At 40.4% G+C, this 19,899-nt stretch overlaps 1 protein-coding gene across 2 annotated transcripts in view; it reads right to left on the bottom strand.

Moving 5' to 3' along the window:
* AATF (apoptosis antagonizing transcription factor) overlaps nucleotides 1–19,899 on the bottom strand; it is a 105,018-nt gene that overhangs the window by 8,317 nt on the left and 76,802 nt on the right. The window contains exons 11-12 of one of the 2 annotated variants that reach the window (XM_025996095.2): nucleotides 16,411–16,482; nucleotides 304–3,183 (exon numbers count right to left, since the gene is read on the bottom strand). In XM_025996095.2, the coding sequence (XP_025851880.2) occupies nucleotides 3,153–3,183; nucleotides 16,411–16,482 (103 nt within the window). In that variant the 3' untranslated portion in view covers nucleotides 304–3,152. Of the gene's footprint in view, nucleotides 1–303; nucleotides 3,184–16,410; nucleotides 16,483–19,899 lie in introns of those variants that run through there. The other variant, XM_025996094.2, reaches the window with a different exon arrangement.

Here is a 19,899-nt window from a genome sequence, read left to right as displayed (position 1 = left end):
AAAAATACTCAAAACTTCTGTCATCCCTAGTAGTAGGCTTTGAGTCTTTCAAATTCTTTTAAAGAAAAATAATTTACCTTGTTGGACTATCAAAAAAAAAAAAAAAAAGAATAGTGTGTGGGGGGGAACCCTGGCACTCTAGACAAAAGGGATGTTGCCTCCTTTTCTGTGCATTAATATTCCATATTCCTGGGATGATTTCCACTTTCACAGTTTGACTGTTTTATAACAGATTTGATGCGAGAGAAGACAAATGGCCTCGCTAAGGAAAGACGACAAATCATCTCACCGCTTTTAGCAGGGTTTTCTCTTTATTTTTATTTATTTTTATTCTGTGGCTGGGCTGCAGAGCTCTCCGCCTTGCTGGAGATGTTTAATATTAACGTCAAGCCACCACGATCCTGGCAATAGAGTTGGCCGGTGTTGTGTTTACGGTTTTGTGACTGCTGGCTTCAGGAAGATGAAGCCCCTTGTTCAAACAGCAGCCCCTCTAACAGCTCCTGTTAAAAGCCTGGGGATGCTTCACTGCTTAGACGTGAATCACTTCCTCCGACCTCACTGAAGGGGAGGCTGACACACGAGTTACATTTGTGTCCCTATCAAGGCTGCTGCCCCGTGACCCAGGGCTGGGGGTGGGAGGGGGGGCAAGTGCTGCATCTCTCAGCCCCAGGTTAACTCCTTCTTTTGGGGTTCAAAGCGCATGGAAATTAGTGAAGGCGTTTACTGGCAACCCACAGAGTTTCAGCAAGGCTTTCTAGGGCTTCTGGTAATCAGCTCAGGATCATACTTAACTAGAAAGCCCAGTACTGCTCCAAACAAAGCAGCAACCACTGAGCTGGCAAACACCAGGCACCAGCCTTGCCCTGCTCCTACCGGAGGGTGGGGAGGGTGGGGAGGGTGGAGAAGGTGGGGTGTAAGGTACCAGTGGGTGCTGGGGCAAGGTGCCTGGTGGCTGACCCCTAAGTCCTTACACTCCCCGCCCTGGGGTACAAGGATCTTGCCTCTCCTTTGCTCCTCCTCCCTCTTTGTCTTTTTCATATTCCTCCAGCTGATAGGGACTGTAGACCTTCTCCTAGCTTAGACCTTCTCCTAGCTTCGGTTCTTGGCCCTCCTCTCTTGCCTCTCTCACCCACCCCCAGCAATCTCATCCATGCCTCCGGCTCTATGCTCTAACAATCTCCAGGGCTCTGACCCCCTCACCTAGGCACTGCACCCTCTGGCCCTGCAAGGCTAAGCTCGCTGTCACCTAAACTACCATCTATTAACAATGGCAGCGAATTCTTGGTCATTCATGTCCCACACCTAACTGCTTAATGGCAGGAAGCTGCAGAGTTATAGGTATCCATACCACATTTTCTGATTCAAAGATAAAACACACCCTGAGACAGAGCTCTGGCTTGGACAGTTTACTTTTATTAATTGACAGAATGAAAACTGATGCCCTCCATCTGTCAATCTTCCTTGTTTTTTAATAGTATCCGTCAAAGAACTTCTTCCTCTTCTCTATAAATTGGAAATTGAGAAAAAAAGGTTTGTCCCAGACATTTGCCATGTAAACTTTCCCCCAGGAGTAGTGACCGGGACCCAGTAGCCTCGTGGTGGTCTCCCCAAACCTGGTTCACCAACCAGTCACTGAAGCCAGCAGTCTGATGACCTTGGCCAGCTAGAGGACTGGTTTTAAAAAGCCTCACTGCTAAGTACAAAAGGAGTAGTTTGCATCTCTGCCCCTGGAAGCTGGTGGAATCTGTTCTGTTGCATAGCTGCGCCTCCCCTGTAAGGCTGGGAGGCAGGCAAGGAGGCGGGAGTGCTGCCCAGTGCGTGTAGGAGAAAATGTGTATCGATTTCTTCTTTCTCATAAAGAAGCACAAAGCACTGAAGAACAATCGCGCGTCTCTGCGGCATTTCACATTCCACGTGAGACAAAGGCCCAACCCCCACCGGCCTGCGGAGCAGAAAGGGGAACCACACAGAGTGGCGGGCTCCCAGGCATCAGCGGCCACCATGCCGTCCAGGGCCACTGCAGGGACTCCAAGCACCTCAGGCCACCCGCGCCCGCCTCCCCTGCCTCTGATCAAGTAATTTTCCTCACTGGGCTGATGCTGCCTCATCTATATTGGAGAAGAAAGAGCCTTCAGTCTTATTTACCTTTTAAGTGGAGGTGCCCAGAGGGTAAAAGAGTTAATGTTTATAAAGTGTTCTGCTCCCCAGAGGGATACAATGGATAAAACACAAGGTGTGGTTATGGCTCATTCAAGACCTCATTTCCAGGGTAGTTAGTAATAGCTTCCCATTACAAATGCAGTGCTTCCCGGCACCCTGGACTCAAGGTACCAAGAGGCGATGCCCTTTATCTAAATATCCTTTTTTTTTTTTTGGTTTGACACTTACTACCAACACTAAAAATAACAAAAGGTAACCAGGGACTATTATGCCTCGCTAATGCACACAAAGAATCCATTCCACACTGTTTTCTTCTTAAACCACACAAATCCTGAAAGCAGTCCAAAACCCTGACTGAGAGCTGTAACTGGTCATCACAGAGCCCTGTCTATATTCTCTGTGTTTCCACAGTAACTAATAACTTGTAGGACGGCCACCAGAAACCAGACTCAGGGTAGATCTCACAGCCAAGATGGACAGGAGGAAACCTCCTACAGAACACAAAGTTTATGATAGGTACTTTTGGAAGTGATAGAAAAAACAAAAGTGTTTTTGAAAGATCTTTGCCCAAGGTTCATCCTCCATGAAAATGACCTCACAAACTGTAAGTAAAGGGTTGGGAATGAGAAGTCACAGAGCTGGACTTTCATTTCTGGGGATCTTCCAACATGGCCAAGAGCTAAGAACAAAATACAGTGCTGGAGCTCAAGCAGGGCCATGTTTGGACTAGGAGACAACCCATAGCTAATTAGGGCATGACCTGGGGGGCAATGCACTTTGTGGCATAGATGGGTAGAAAGTGCTAGGGGAGCAAGAGAAAGGATATTAAAAGAGTTAGATGACTTGGGAGACTGGAGTAAAAGAGGCAAAAACTTGTTCATCTGTCTTATAGGTCTGTGTGCAAAAACAGTCTTACCAGCAAATTGTAAATAGACTTATAAGCTGAAAGTCTTCAAAGGCATTTGAGACAGGAGACCCACAGCCAACTGTTTTCAGGTTTGCACCAAAACGACTATGTTTTTGCTGCAGGCAAAGGGACAATGACACAATATTTACCTAAATGCAAACATACATTTTCTTTATTTAGATCACTATACAGATTACATTTAAAACAGTCCTTCTCAGGGACACCTGGGTGGCTCAGTGGTTGAGCGCCTGCCTTCAGCTCAGGGCATAGTCCCAGAGTCCTGGGATCGAGTCCCACACTGGGCTCCTTGCATGGAGCCTGCTTCTCCCTCTGCCTATGTCCCTGCCTCTCCCTCTCTGTGTCTCTCATGAATAAATAAATATTTTTTTAAAAAATAAAATAGTCCTTCTCAGAAACAAAAAACTTAAAAGAACATTTCATTCTCAAGACTCTCATGAGCAAGAAGGACTATTTTCGCTTTATAAAGAAGAAGACTAAGCCACAGAGGGAAGCCTCCTCTGGGGTCGCACTGCATGAGTGCCAGGGCAAAGCATGTGCTCAAACATCCTGCTTAAGAGAGGCTGACATCAACTGGGAAAAGACATTATATTGTTTTGCAAATAATACTTCTGATACAAAAATATATACAATAAGGCAAGATAAAACTGGAATCAAAATAAATGTATGAGGGACGCCTGGGTGGCTCAGCGGTTGAGGGTGCCTTTGGCTCAGGGCGTAATCCTAGTCCCGAGATCAAGTCCCACATTGGGCTTTGCATGGAGCCTGCTTCTCCCTCTGCCTCTCTCTCTCTGTGTCTCTCATGAATAAATAAATTAAAAAAATAAATAAATGTATGAGCATAAAACTTTGATACAAAAACAAATATGAGACTATAGTAAACATACGCACACTGCTTTGACTTACAATTTAAGCATTCTTAACCCCGATTAAGTGCTCTTTTGAGCTGTAATAAATACCACCGAAGAACAAAGTAGGGGTTCAAGGAAGAGCGAACCCCCCAGCTCAGTGTGGAATGGGGAATCATAAGTCTCCCTGGAAAGGTTGGTGTTGGTCAAGGACTTTGAACCTCCCAACAGGAGAGTTAAGTGAGCAGAATTAAGAGACAGGAGTGCAAGGAGTGGTTGTGGGGGGTGTTGTGGGGATAGCACAGAAGGTATACAACTGAAACGGGTAACAAGGGAAGGAGGGAGCAAGGTCTTGAGGGGCAGGGTTAAGAGTACAGGTTCAATTCTATAGGCAAGGAGGAGTAGCATCCTCTAAGTGGTATTCTAGGAAGGTTTCATCTGGCAACGACATACAGACCCGATTAGATCAGACTGGGTGGTTAAGAGACTATAAAATACATACACAAAAAAAATTCTGCAAGAAAACACATAAAAGTATTCATGTTCAACTCTCAATAGCACCTAACAGATGAATTTTTCTTTGTCCTTTCTGTATTTTCCAAATTTTCTTCCATAAGCATGTATTGTTTTTATTACAGGAGGAAAAAAAAAGATATTTTCTTTAAGGAAAGTAGATGACAGTGCATATGACAGGCATCTGCATATGGCAGATGTAGAACTATAAAAGCAAGCTTACTGAATACTCTAAATCAGGTTTCAAAGCAGATTATAAGGTTTAGGGTCTTTGTATCTGAAGAATAGCGTAACCATAAGAGCAGGTCTAGAAATTCAGTGATTCATACTAAGATGTGAATGACTTGTTAAGTACCCCTGCCCCCATAAAAAAGCATCTCGATTTTAAAAGAAAAAAGGAGGGCAGCCCTGGTGGCTTAGCGGTTTAGCACCGCCATCAGCCCGGGGTGTGCTCCTGGAGTTCCGGGATTGAGTCTCACGTCCGGCTCCCTGCGGGGAGCCTGCTTCTCCCTCTGCCTGTGTCTCTGCCTCTCTCTCTCTCTCTCTCTGTCTCTCATGAATAAATAAATAAAATCTTTTAAAAATAAAAATAAATAAAAGAAAAAAGGAAAGGAAAAAAACCATTTTAATCCAAACGAATCTCACCCCCACTCACCCCAAACAAGTTTTTGATTGAGAGAAAGGTTCTTGGGCAGCCCGGGTGGCTCAGCGGTTTAGCACCTGCCTTCAGCCCAGGGCCTGATCCTGGAGACCCAGGATCGAGTCCCACATCAGGTTCCCTGCATGGAGCCTGCTTCTCCCTCTGCCTGTGTCTCTGCCTCTCTCTCCTCTCTGTGTATTCTCATGAATAAATAAATAAATCTTAAAAAAAAAAAAAGAGAGAGAGAGAGAGAGAAAGGTTCTTATATGTATATTGAGGATGCAGAGAAGCAGTTTCCCTTTGGGGCCTCACTCCCAGACATTTCTAAAAGCTTGCTGATGCCTTGGAAACAGCAGCAGGTTTGAATTCACATTCCTAAATGCACATATCAGCTCCACCACTTACTTGCTGTTTAACTTGAGCAGGTTACTAAATTGCTCTATGCCTCAGTATTCCTTTTTTCTTTTTAAAGTAGGTTCCCCCCAAAATTAAAAAAAATAAAAGGATTAAAAAATAAAGTAGGTTCCCCACCCAACAGGAGTTCAAACTCATAACTCCAAGATCGAGTCGCATGCTCTACTGGCTGAGCCAGCCAGGCACCCGTAGCCTCAATATTCTTATCATAAAAGGCAGACAATGTCAATCACTTCAGTGGTTTCTTTTAAGAACTGAATGAAAAGGTATATGAAGGGCTTAATGCAGTGTCTGGTACATAGTAAATACTCAACAAGTGGAATATGATGTTATTATTCTGTGTTGTCTCATTGCCAATCAGAAATCAGGTAGCAGACTTAGGGTGGATAACTCAGAGTAAAGGATGAATGCACTTAGAAACAGAAATGGTGTATATATCTTAGCAACCTAACGTTGGCTCAGTGATCATTGTGGGAAATGTAGGACTTAATCTAAATTAAGGGGAAAAACATTTAGCTATTGCCTACCCACTTACAGGATACTTAGCTGTGATTAATACAATATTTTAAGATATTATATTTTAAAAGATAGTAATAATAAAATGCCATAACTTAAAAAACAATAAGTCCTTAAGAGAAACATTTCCATCCACTTTAAAGCATGTGAAAGATCCCTATGGGGGAAAAAAAGGATTCACAATCCTTTGAAGAAATGATAGGAATTTAACCGAAATGAAAACTATAGTCAAGAAGCCCATTTTGAGGAAAAATTTATCTGTTCAACATCTACAATCTCCTTCTAGAAGATGTACTTTTATCACTCTACATCCTGCTTGGAACCAAGGCTTCAATTTGAGAATGCAAATTCACTAGAATTATATAAGACCGAGCAGCAACAAATCAGGAAAAACTGGAGAAACAATCACAGTTTTCAATCTAGTTTTAAAACTCTGGCCCACGTCTCATCTTTGAACTTGAGAATGTTTCCTTTGTCCTTTCTGACATTACCAGAGGAGGAAGGCCCCATGCCTCCTATCTCTGTGCTGGACGCCATCTTTAATGATGATATATGGGGGTCCTTTCCCCTCAGCACTGCTGGGGGGTCAAACATGTGATGCTACCCGTCTGAGTATCAACAAGCGAATTATAAACTGTGTCAATCCGAGTTAATGCAAAGCTGTAATCCTCTTTAACAAGAGATCAAATCACTGCTGTGAGTTATGTTCATTCTGTAATCTGATAAGGAAGAGAGGGAACCTCTAATAAAAGAGTAATGGGAGCCTTTAATGACGCTGGTAAAAGGCAGCACCAGTGAAAATATTGCTCTCGTTCCGGCTGATTAGATCAATGTTGCATATTTGCCTGGACTTGTTTCACCTGTCAGAATAACCTGTGTCTTTTTTAGGAGATAAGAAACCTCAGAGAAAGCAGCTGTATGTATCTTAACCATTCTTGCTTACAAGTTTTTAACTAACAAGAAATGCTCCATGGAGGGTACTTCTGGGGTTATTAGCTGATGTGCTCTCAATGCCGAGCAAACTATACCAGAATACTTGACCATGATGCAGTGCATATTTCTATTAAATAAAGGGGTAAAAAGTAGGCAAATGGAGTCAAAAATGGCCCCACATAACCTCTGGGTTACCAACTGTAGGGGAAAAATATTATCAGGAGAGTGGGAGAATGTGCCCGTGTCTAGGGTGCAGACCCACACACAAAAATGGCAAGCCGAAGATAAATTGCCTGTACGAATTCTATTATACCAAGGCACCTCAAGAACAACGTGGCAGTGATATTGACAAAGCACTTTACAAGGCTGGATTACCTTTGTACATTTCCTTTCTAAAACTCCAGATGTAAAACAATTATGTATTTGGTGCTTAGTGGTTATCATTAAAAGATCTTTTCCTGGTTCTTTTTTAATGCCAGCAGCTTCACAGAAGGAGTGGGAAAAATGGTTCTTTATTGTGGGGGAGGAAACAAGGGGCTAATATGGAAATTCTTACTGTTTCTATTGAGAATTTCTTTTAAGTTCTTTGCAAGGAACAGGGCATCCGTAAAGTGTTAATACTGCTATCATTTTTGTAGTAAGAAACAAAGCTTCTCAGGAAATATAATCAGCTAGCCTTAGTATGGGTGGTACCAGAACTGGGTTTGCGTCAGAAACATTGTCCAAAGCAGCAGTGCCAGCAAGGTGAGCACCAAGTTTCTATGATGCACATGCAGCTACGAGTTGCTGCTGAGACCCTTACCGTGCTGACAGCCAAAATGCTCCATGGAGGGGCACACGGCGTCAGCAGAGTGCCTGGCACACGTGGATTCCCTTCCCAAATCTGAGGCAGCAGCCAGCTCAGAATCTGCTTCTATTTGTCACATCAGATTTTACATCTGACCTCCGTCAATACAAATGAAGAAGTAACTTCTTTAAAAAAAGTCTTGCCTCAGAGGGTCTTTGTTTGTTTGTTTATTTATTTATTTATGATAGTCACACACACACACACAGAGAGAGAGAGAGAGAGAGGCAGAGACATAGGCAGAGGGAGAAGCAGGCTCCATGCACCGGGAGCCCGACGTGGGATTCGATCCCGGGTCTCCAGGATCGCGCCCTGGGCCAAAGGCAGGCGCTAAACCGCTGCGCCACCCAGGGATCCCCTCAGAGGGTCTTTGAAAAACACAGGCAAATTTCTACCACCTCCAAATTCTTCATTTTGTTAGAACCATAGTAAGAGATCATCTGAATTTTCATGTCAGACACTCTCTGGTCTCAAAGCACCCCAGGGGATTCACTCCACATAAAGTAAGCTCTATTTCTAAAATACTGATAAGTTTAGAATAACTTCAGTTGTCAGAGAAATGAACAGCAATCCTGTAAACCATGCAAGTATCACACTGACCTGTTCTTGGTGGTAACAATGGGCTTAGAGGGATTCTCTCCCAAAGAGACACCACATGTTTTTTCTCCCTTAGCCCACTGATAACCCTGTCTCTACAGTATCACATTATACTTTACCCTCTTAGCAAAAATGACCCTAAGGGGCAAACAGCAGCTGCTCTGGAGTTGCATCAAAACTATCAAGGGCTTGGCAAAGTCAATGATCATTTTTAGGCTCAGAGTAACACATGGGCAAAGAGTGATTTCTTTTGTTTTCTCTAGATACTGGGTATGTTCATCAAGCCTGTAATAGAAACCACCCATCTACCTCCTAATGGAGTAAAGACCTACTGGACATATGAAGTATCAAGGGTTACATGAGACTTTCAGTAACATGGGAGACCTGAAAGCACATAAAAGGCATTTAAATTAGTATCCAAAGTTTATCTACAAAGAAATGCCCCCAAAAGGAAATCTGGTAACAAGGGGACACAAACTGGCTACTTTGCATTTAAAAGGTTTAAAAAAAAAATAGATCGCTTGAAGAGAAAAATTCCTAGCATGAGAAAAGAATATGTATCAGCAGAAATTAACTAAATAGATAAAACTACACAGACCACATCACAGGAGAAACAAAATGAAGATGCCATTGCCTTCTTTTAAAGATCCTTTTAAAGATAGTACTTCTCTCTCCACTAAGGGTATTTTAATACCCTGTGTTAAAGATCTCTTCTATCCTCTCCCTTAATGAGAACTATGTTCCAGTTTCAATTCAATTTGACCAAGTGCAAATTTTTTTTTTAGCTCAAATAGCATGATTTTAGCTCAAACTGGGAATTCAAGAAAGAGTAAAACAGCCCTCAGATTGTCTCTCTCTTCCCATCCAAAAACCGCAAGCACTGGGGCTTTAGGCATGTGTGGAACAATGAACTGAGGACAAGGAACAAAGAGAAGGGGTTCTCTCTTCAGACCCGGCTAAGGTAGGAATCATAGGTGGAACTGTCTCTGGGAATAAGAAATCAAAGTGCTAGAAAATGTATGCTTATTTTACCATAATTTAAAAGGGGAGGGGCAGCCCCTGTGGCCCAGTGGTTTAGCGCCACCTTCAGCCCAGGGCGTGATCCTGGAGACCCAGGATCGAGTCCCACATCGGGCTCCTTGCATGGAGCCTGCTTCTCCCTCTGCCTGTGTTTCTGCCTCTCTCTCTCTCTCTCTCTCTCTCTCTCTCCCTCTCTCTCAAATAAAAATAAAATAAAATAAAATAAAATAAAATAAAATAAAATAAAATAAAATAAAATAAAATAAAAAGGGGGCAGAGGGTAACGGGAAGAGACACCAGTATTTAAAATGTATTAAAAAGCCAGTTTTATCCATATGGTCCATAAGGCAGAAATCATAAGGAAGAGATCTTTCATTCATGTACTTCAATAGAGAAATAATCAGGGCCTTCCCATTTCCTCTATGTATTATATATATAATCTGCAAACTGAAAATGTCCTTTTTTGTTGTTGATACAAAGCAGTATAAGGTTACAGCAGAAAAATTTCAAACACTGGAAATACAGAGACTAGAAAGTAAAGTGTGTTTTCTACTCCTCTCTACCCAAGCAACAAGTATGTGGAGTCTGATATCCATTGTTTCAGAGCTTTTTACTTTTTTATATAACTTCTATGAATGTATTCTCATGGTAAATAAGTGGACCAAGGGATCCCTGGGTGGCGCAGCGGTTTAGCGCCTGCCTTTGGCCCAGGGCGCGATCCTGGAGACCTGGGATCGAATCCCACGTCGGGCTCCCGGTGCATGGAGCCTGCTTCTCCCTCTGCCTGTGTCTCTGCCTCTCTCTCTCTCTCTCTGTGTATGACTATCATAAATAAATAAAAATTAAAAAAAAAATAAGTGGACCAAAATAAAAGGATAAAGAACAAAACACTTGAGTTTCCCTCCCCCGTCCCTCATGCCATTCCTTCTCCACAGGTAAATGTCAATACTGTGATGTGTGGTCTTCCCACACATTACTCTCACCACTGTAACATATACACAGATATGTATACTTAGGCCTGTTTAATCTTTATTTTCAAAACATAAATGGATCATCACATTACAAGCACTGTTTCTTTTTCTAGTTAATAACCTGGAAATCTGACAGTATAATTGATTTTTTTAAAGGTTATCACTTTTTTTCTATCATACATACCTATTCACTCAAAAGGTGGATTATATAATATTGTATTTTTTTTTTTTTTAGATTTCATTTATTTATTCATGGGAGACAGAGAGAGAGAGGCAGAGACACAGGCAGAGGCAGAAGCAGGCTCCATGCAGGGAGCCCAACGCGGACTCGATCCCGGGTCTCCAGGATCAGGACCTGGACCGAAGGTGGCGCTAAACTGCTGAGCCACCTGGGCTGTCCCTAATATAGTATTTTGTACCTGGAGATTATGTCATGGCAATACCTTTAGTGCCACTTCATCATTAAACAGCTGTTTATAATTTCGTTAAAAGATTTTACTGTGATTTATTTATTCAGTAAGCAACTACTTAAGGTAAGCAACTAGTTATTTTCCCCCATTATAAACCGTGTTGCAATAAAGATTGTTTTGTTCTGTATTTCCCATTTACTTATTTATTTTTAAATAGTTTTTCTAAGATTTATTTATTTGGGGGGGGGGGCAGAGGGAGAGAATCCCTCAAGCAGACTCCCTGCTGAGTGTGGAGCCTGATGCAGAGCTCAATCTCACAATCAATTAAATCATATTTATTGATTTATTCTTTACCAAAGTACAGCTGACACACAATATAAAGATTCTTTTTTTTTTAATTTTTATTTATTTATGATAGTCACACACAGAGAAAGAGAGGCAGAGACATAGGGAGAGGGAGAAGCAGGCTCCATGCACCGGGAGCCCGACATGGGATTCGATCCGGGTCTCCAGGATCGCGCCCTGGGCCAAAGGCAGGTGCCAAACCGCTGCGCCACCCAGGGATCCCTAAAGATTCTTAATACAAATATGTTTGCCAACTTATTTCCTTAGATCAATTTCTAGAAGTAGCTTTTTCTGGGTCAACAGATAAGTATACATTTAAAATTCTGCCACAAAAATAAATAAATAAATAAATAAATAAATAAATAAATAAATAAATAAATAAAATTCTGCCGCACATTGCCAAATAGCCCTCGAAAATCATTTTGCCAATTACATTCCCAACAGTGGTATATAAAAGTGTCTGTTTCCCCACACCATCAACACAGGAGATTACCAATCTTTTCATGTTTTATAATTTAATAGGAAAAATGAAATCTCATTTTAATTTGCATTTCTTTGATTAATGAGGTTGACAGTCTTAGTTTTTTAGCTATTTGAGATTTTTTTTTATGACTTCTAAGTTGGTTTGTTGACCTGCTTTTTGCCCATGATTTTTACTGGGATTCTTAGAAACTTGTAAAAACTCTTTTACATAGTAAAGAAAAATGCTACGCTACATATCAAACCTTTTCTTGCCAGTTTGTCATTTACTTATCACTTTGTTTCCGATGTCTTTTTTTTTTTTTTAAGATTTTTAATTTATTTATTCATGAAAGACACAGTGAGAGGCAGAGACATAGGCAGAGGGAGAAGCAAGCTCCCTGTGAGGAGCCCAATGCAGGACTCAATCCCAGGACCCCAGGATCACACCCTGAGCCAAAGACAAACACTCAACCACTGAGCCACCCAGATGCCCCTCAATGTCTTTTTCAATATGGACTTTCAGAAAGTCAGATCTATTAATATTTTTCCCTATGGCTTCTGGCCTTGTTGTCATCTTAGAAAGTTCTTCTCTATCTCAAAATCATAAAAAATTCTCCATTCATACATGTACACCAAAAATGACGTATCTGTAACTTAGCAAAACCAAAATTATTCATTTGAGGAAAAGTACTATGCACTGATTGATGTTTTAACACTTAGGAAAATTTCCAATTCCTCAGTGATATTTTGTGGCATACAAACCAGGAGACAAAACAGTACAATAGCAGACTGTCACCAGTTATGGAATTACCTAAAGGGAAACAAAATAGGCCAAGCTATGACTGCCTCCGTCTGCCCTGAGAGTTTGGATACTAGAAGCTGAGAGAGCTAATGCCCATTTACTCTACCCATAGTTAATCTGGCTTATTCAGACTATGGAGCATGAGCTGTAATGTAGATGAATGCTTCTTCTCTTTAGGAAACACAATGGAAATGAAGTATGCTGTGGTAAAAACACATGCTTCATTCTCCAGCTATAAGACTTTTATTAAATTCCTTGTTAAGTGGGCTAAACAAGCTGGAGAGGGCAGCCTGGGTGGCCCAGCGGTTTAGCGCCGCCTTTGGCCTAGGGTGTGATCCTGGAGACCCAGGATCAAGTCCCATGTCAGGCTCCCTGCATGGAGCTTGCTTTCTCCCTCTGCCTGTGTCTGTGCCTCTCTCTCTCTCTTTCTCTGGGTGTGTGTCTCATGAATAAATAAAAACTTAAAAAAAAAAAAAAAGCTGGAGAACAATGCTGATAATAAGCAATCAGTCCACAAGGGACAGCCTTTTCTCCTCCACAAATACTGAATGCCAGAAGGACTATTACCCAACAAACATACCCAACCCCTTCTCCCTTGCCTGTACCGGAAATAGCAAGATAGCAGTTTTAACCAATGATATATAAGAAGTTTGGAGGGGATTTTGGGGAAACTTTTACTTTTCTGATCAAAGAAAGCAGGTAAATCTGACACTTCTTCCTTCTCTTCCTGCCCTGAACACCATTTGATGGCTAAAACTGCAGCCGCCATCTTGGGTCCAGAAGGGAAAGACCAAGGGATGCTGGCCCTTATATCACTGAGAAGGGAAAACCACTACCAGTAATTACATGCTACCCCTAAAACTCTCCTATCAAAAAAAATAAACTCTAATTTGCTTATGCTTCTGTATGCAAGTTTTAAGATTCTTGCAGATCAAATCTAACATAATCCTAAATAATACAGTTATTTTATTTATTTTTTTTTTAATACAGTTATTTTCAAATAATCTTTGGATAGCATTTGTTAGCAACCCTCAGAAATTATAAGGAATAAATAAGATTCAGGAAAACTAAGTGCTTCTGGGATATTAGGTGGTTTAAGAAAAATCCCAACTAAGAAGGACAACAAGTTGTTTCTAAATGATCTAGTGGTAATACTGTACTCAAGAGATGCCACTAATACTTACACTGAGCTTCACTTTATGCCTGGGGTAATCATGTTTCCTTAATGGGTTTGTTTTAGTTTTTGAGCATCCACTTTTCCTTTTCTATTGATATAATTTTCCATGTTGTCCTGACAGGGATTTTAAGTTGTACTCAATTTACTCTGTAATTTCAAAAACACAAACTAGATCCAGAAATAAGTGGAAACAAACAAAAAACCTCAGCCAGACAAAAGCATTCACTTGTAAAGCACAGGAGAGCTAAGTCACAAAGTTCAGGGACCCCTGGGTGGCTCAGTGGCTGAGCATCTGCCTTTGGCTCAGGTCATGATCCCAGAGTCCTGGGATCGAGTCTCACATCAGGTTCCCCGCGGGGAGCCTGCTTCTCCCTCTGCCTATGTCTCTGCCTCTTTCTGTATGTGTCTCATGAATAAATAAATAAAACCTTAAAAAAAAGTCACAAAGTTCTGAGTATAAATGTACTCAGAACCCTGCATAAGCTCTTTTGTACTCAAAGTACTGAACAAATGCAAACAAAAAATAAGTAATCATTGTATTCACCTAAACCTGCAGATCTACTACGTTTTAGGGCAGGAGAGAAAATCTGATGGGATTTAGTAGCAAACAAAATAATCTCAATTAAAAAGATTAAATGTATTTTGATATATAAAGCTGGCAAAACCCTTATGTGCTTCGAAACAATACTTTCACTTGATAAAGATTTATGTTTATATATGTCTACCAATAGGGCGTGCCTCGGGGGCTCAGGCAATTAAACATCTGCCTTTGGCTCAGGTCATGATCCCAGGGTCCTGGGATTGAGTCCTGCATTGGGCTCCCTGCTCAGCAGAGTCTGCTTCTTTGCCCTTCCCACTGCTCATGCTCCCTCTCTCTCAGATAAATAAAAATCTTAAAAAATGGGACCCCTGAGTGGCTCAGCGGTTAAGCATCTGCCTTTGGCTCAGGGAATGATCCTGGGACCCAGGATTGAGTTCCATATCGGGCTCCTTGCAGGGAGCCTACTTCTCCCTCTGCCTGTGTCTCTGCCTCTCTTGCTCTGTGCCTCATTAATAAATAAAATCTTTTAAAAAGATTCTTAAAAAACAACAAAACCCACAATGTCTACCACAGCATTATTTACAATAATCAAAAATCATTTAAATTCAACAATTAGTGAATGGCTAAATAAGTAGTATAAAAATATTACACAGTCATTTACAATTTTTGAACAATGTTACTGACCCAAAAATGCTCACAGTATACAAAGAACTAAAGAAAGAATTCACAATAGAACTTTAATTATGTTCTACAGGAACATTCTCAAATGGAACTCATAAAGACTGAAAGGAGGGGCACCTGGCTAGCTCAGTCAGCACAGCATTTGACCCTTGATCTCAGGGTCATAAGTTCGAGCCCCATGTTGAGTGTAGAGATTACTTTCGACTGAAAGACTGAAATATTCAGAGATGCTACAAGTGGCTCTCTCCTGCATGTGCGTATATATTTACACACACATTTGACCCTTGATCTCAGGGTCATAAGTTCGAGCCCCATGTTGAGTGTAGAGATTACTTTTGACTGAAAGACTGAAATATTCAGAGATGCTACAAGTGGCTCTCTCCTGCATGTGCGTATATATTTACACACACATTTCCTAGCTCCCTATACTGAGATAGCCTAGGAACAGTGAAACCCGGTGACAATGAACACCCTTAGCACACAGATCTTGGTTTCTAAATACCACAATCCCCCCAAAAAAATCAGGGCTGCCTGGAAAAAGACTGATTCCAGGGCTAGAACAGGGAAAGTATAAGACAAACCTAGAACACCTTGCTGTGCCACAAAATAAGAACATACTCAAGGAATGGGGACATTTCAAAAGGACACAAACCAGCTTCCATTAACATGGAACCATTTCAAAAAAAAAAATAATGACAGTAATAGATAATAACTTATTGAATAAAATAGGAAAGCATGAGTTCACCCTGATATAGATGAATAAATGAATGGCAAATAAATGAAAGAGAAGGGATATGGCTAAATAAGTAATATAAAAATATTACATTGTAATAGAATGACAACTAATAAATACAGAAAGAATCAGTCTTTTACAAATGGTTATCTATTAATTGTAATATTATGAGGATACATTTTTTGCATATATTTCTATTTTGTTTTATTTTATTTTATTTATTCTTTAAAAAGATTTTATTTATTTATTCAGAGAGAGAGAGAGAGAGAGAGAGAGAGAGAGAGGCAGAGACACAGGCAGAGGGAGAAGCAGGCTCCATGCAGGGAGCCCGACATGGGACTGGATCCCAGGTCTCCAGGATCACACCCTGGGCTGCAGGCGGTGCCAAACCACTGTGCCACCGGGGCTGCCCTCTATTTTGTTTTAGTTTATAAAATGAGCATACTTCTTTTGTAAAATATATATATATAAAGGTTCAACAGCAGCCTTACCAAACACAACATAATGCCCATCTCTAGAGCAGTCTCCTTTTAAAAAGGCAAGCATATGCACAAAAGCCCCAACCACATAAAGCAAGTGTCCTGACCCACGTTTTTGTCCTAGAGAAAAGCCTTGATGTCCTAGGCAGATAGCAAACGTTAAAAGCAAAACAACAAAGACAAAAAATACACTACCAGAGGCAACATTGATATTTACGGAAATTTTTTTTGGTTCTACAGTAATTATGGGGTGAAGAGATGTGACAAAGACCCTTACTATGATGAGAATGACAAATGGTTAACTGATAAGAAGAAATGGAGAGGGCGACAGGCTGTAGAACAGGTCAATATCAGGCTGTCATGGAGCCATTTGAGACACATAATTAATCTATTACTCACCTGGCATCATCATTCATTGTAGTATGGTCAATAGGTGCCATGAAGCTCAGTAGCTTGCTAAGGACATGAAACCTAAATAAAGCAGGAAATAAACAGGCAGCAACATTAGTAACTATTAACCTAGAAAAGGAAACATGAGCTAACATACTCCAGAACTGATTACAGGTTCATTTGGCTCTGGAGTAGAAAAGAGAATAATTCATAGGCACACACTGATCATAACCGTTATTTCCCTGTTTTTCCTTAACGTTACAGGAGAGATGTGTGATAACAGCACATTGTACATGACAGTTCAACACATCCACTTACATCATAGTCCCAAAAAAGAGTCAACACACTTGTGGCCCTGAGCAATATATTAACCCTTAAACACTATTCCAGACAGAAGAGAAGGACTTTGAGTATCCCATTTTCCTCCTCTAATTACATCTAAGCATTTTTCTTTTTGTTTTTGTATTTTTTAAAATTTAAATTCAATTAATTAACATATAATGTATTATTGGTTTCAGAAGTAGAGGTCACTGATTCATCAGTCTTACATAATACGCAGTGCTCATTACATCACCTGCCCTCCTTAATGCCTGTCTTCCAGTTACCCTGTCTCCCTACCCCCCTCACCTCCAGCGACCCTCAGTTTGTTTCCTATGATTAACAATTTCTTATGGTTTGTCTCCTTCTGTGATTTCATCTTATTTTATTTTTCCCTCTTTGTTTTGTTTCTTAAATTCCACAAGTGAGGTCATATAATGGTAATTATATGACAGAAAAAGATGTTCTCTAATTGACCTATTTCACTTCGCATAATACCCTCAAGTTCCATTCACATCATTGCAAATAGCAAGATTTCACTTTTTTGATGGCTGAGTAGTATTCCAACATCTTAATCATTTTTTAGTATCGTTACTAGTAGTAAGTACAGTTGTGTGACAACACCCAAATGCAATGCCTCATACCACCATCACTCATTAGCACTGGTTCCCTAAGTCAGAAAAGGCTTTTTAGTTTTTGTTTTTTCTTTTAAAGATTTTATTTATTTATTCATGAAAGACACACAGAGAGAGAGGCAAAGACACAGGCAGAGGGAGAAGCAGGCTCCATGCAGGGAGCCTGACGTGGGACTCGATCCCGGGTCTCCAGGATCACACCCTGGGCTGAAGGCAGCGCTAAACCACTAAGCCACCCAGGCTGCCCCAGAAAAGGCTTTTTGAATTCCATATCATCTCTATTCACTAGATGCAGTATTTCATTTCCCCTATCTTTAAATGAAGGCGTACATCTGAACATACAATAAGTTCAACCCTTAGATCTTCAAGTCATGGTGTTACAGAAATTTAAATTATATCATTTCCATTTTCCACTAACAAAAAAAAAGGCATTTTTGTATGAAGTGCTTTGAGATCATGTGATGAAAGAAGCTGAACAGGGACTCCTGGGTGGCTCAGTGATTGAGTGTCTGCCTTTGGCTCAGGGCGTGATCCCAGACTCCCAGGATCAAGTCCCACATTGGGCTCCCTGCAGAAACCCTGCTTCTCTGCCTCTCTCTCTCTGTGTCTCTCATAAATAAATAAATAAATCTTAAAAAAAAAAAAAAGCTGGGATCCCTGGGTGGCGCAGCGGTTTGGCGCCTGCCTTTGGCCCGGGGCGCGATCCTGGGGACCCGGGATCGAGTCCCGCGTCGGGCTCCCGGTGCATGGAGCCTGCTTCTCCCTCCGCCTGTGTCTCTGCCTCTCTCTCTCTCTCTGTGACTATCATAAATAAATAAAAAATTAAAAAAAAAAAAAAAAAAAAAAAAAAAGCTGAACAACTATATGACCTATTTGGACCATATTATACCAAAGAGATTCAAATGAGGTAGCCCTTTCTACTCATTATATAGACGAGGCTATATGACAATATACATATTATAAAATTCTAACCATAAAAACTCTACTTGGAGGGCACCTGGTTGGCTTAGTTGGTAGATCACGTGACTCTTGATCTCTGGGTTATAAGTTGGAACCCCACACTGAATGTAGAGATTACTTAAAAAATAAGTAAAATCTTTGAAAATACCCACAAAATTCTGCTGTGCAAAATACTATCCCCAAACCAAAATATGATATTTTCATGTACATAATATTAGCTTTACAGTATTAAAAAATTTTTACACTTATCAAGTAATTTGATTCTCTATAGTACCACCCACAGCTAACTAAGCCTCCCAAATTTCATTCTTTTTTAACAAATGAATTTTACAAGAATAGTGATGAGATTTTCCCCATTACAAGAGTAATAGAAAAAGTATAAATTCATTATAGAAAATATGGAAAAAAACCAACGAAGCACACACACAATATGCATAGTTCTTCCACCTACAGAGAGCTGTTAACATTTTGATTAGTTGTCTGTTTTTTATAGTGATCCTGTTATTTACACACACTCACACAATTTTGTATCCTCTTTTTCTCACTTTGCATTGTAAGCATTGTCCCATAACAGTATCTGGATAGCGGTATACAATTCCAGGAGTGGAAATACTTTAATACATTTTTGAACATTTATATTGCTTCTGATTCTTCATGTTTCTTAAGATGCAAAAACAAAATCTCTGCATACTTTCTTTATGTCTGCCATCTCCTAATTATGGAAAATAATATATAATTCTTTTAAAGATGACTCAAATATAAAAATGTATAGAAGACTTACAGGCATCCTGCAGTCTTATCCCCCAGAAATAATCACTGTTAACTACAATGTTAAATGTGGCATTTTCCATATATAAGACAAATATAAACCTAACACATTTTTCATGTAAAAGGGAAATTGTAATATACTTAATATTCTGCATGTTTCTTCCCACTAAACCATGTCATATTCTATTCCTTTTCATAGTTGCAGAATATTCCCTTGTGTAAATATATTATAATTTATTTAATCTCCTATTGATGGGCATTTATATAGACTGACCCTCTTTCAAAACCATACCAAAGTGTTAAAAATTCTTTTTCTTTTTTTAAAGATTTATTTATTTATGATAGACAGAGAGAGAGAGAGAGAGAGAGAGAGAGAGGCAGAGACACAGGAGGAGGGAGAAACAGGCTCCATGCCAGGAGCCCGACGCGGGACTCGATCCCCGGACTCCAGGATCACGCCCTGGGCCAAAGGCAGGCGCTAAACCGCTGAGCCACCCAGGGATCCCCTAAAGTAAAGATTCTTATACATAAACTATTGCATATTTGTTCACATACTTCTTCAGGATAAATTCTGAAACATGAAATTGCTAGTGAATCAAAAGGAACACATATTGAAAACTGAAAACCTGAGTCAAAATATTTCTCATATATTCACATAAACTTTTAAGCATAAAGCGTAAGTACTATTAATAAATGCATTTTAATGCCTATAGATTTCACCAAACTTTGGTGTCCATCTAAAAAAAGGAATACTATTCTTGGATTATATCTAAAGAGAGGTTTAATCCACTCACTGGACAAAGATTATGAGCTCTAC

This window comes from Vulpes vulpes, chromosome 2, assembly GCF_048418805.1.
Source record: "Vulpes vulpes isolate BD-2025 chromosome 2, VulVul3, whole genome shotgun sequence".
In the NCBI taxonomy this organism is placed as follows: Eukaryota; Metazoa; Chordata; class Mammalia; order Carnivora; family Canidae; genus Vulpes; species Vulpes vulpes.
The sequence above is the reverse complement of the archived record's forward strand: the minus strand, read 5'-3'. Positions and strand labels throughout refer to the sequence as shown.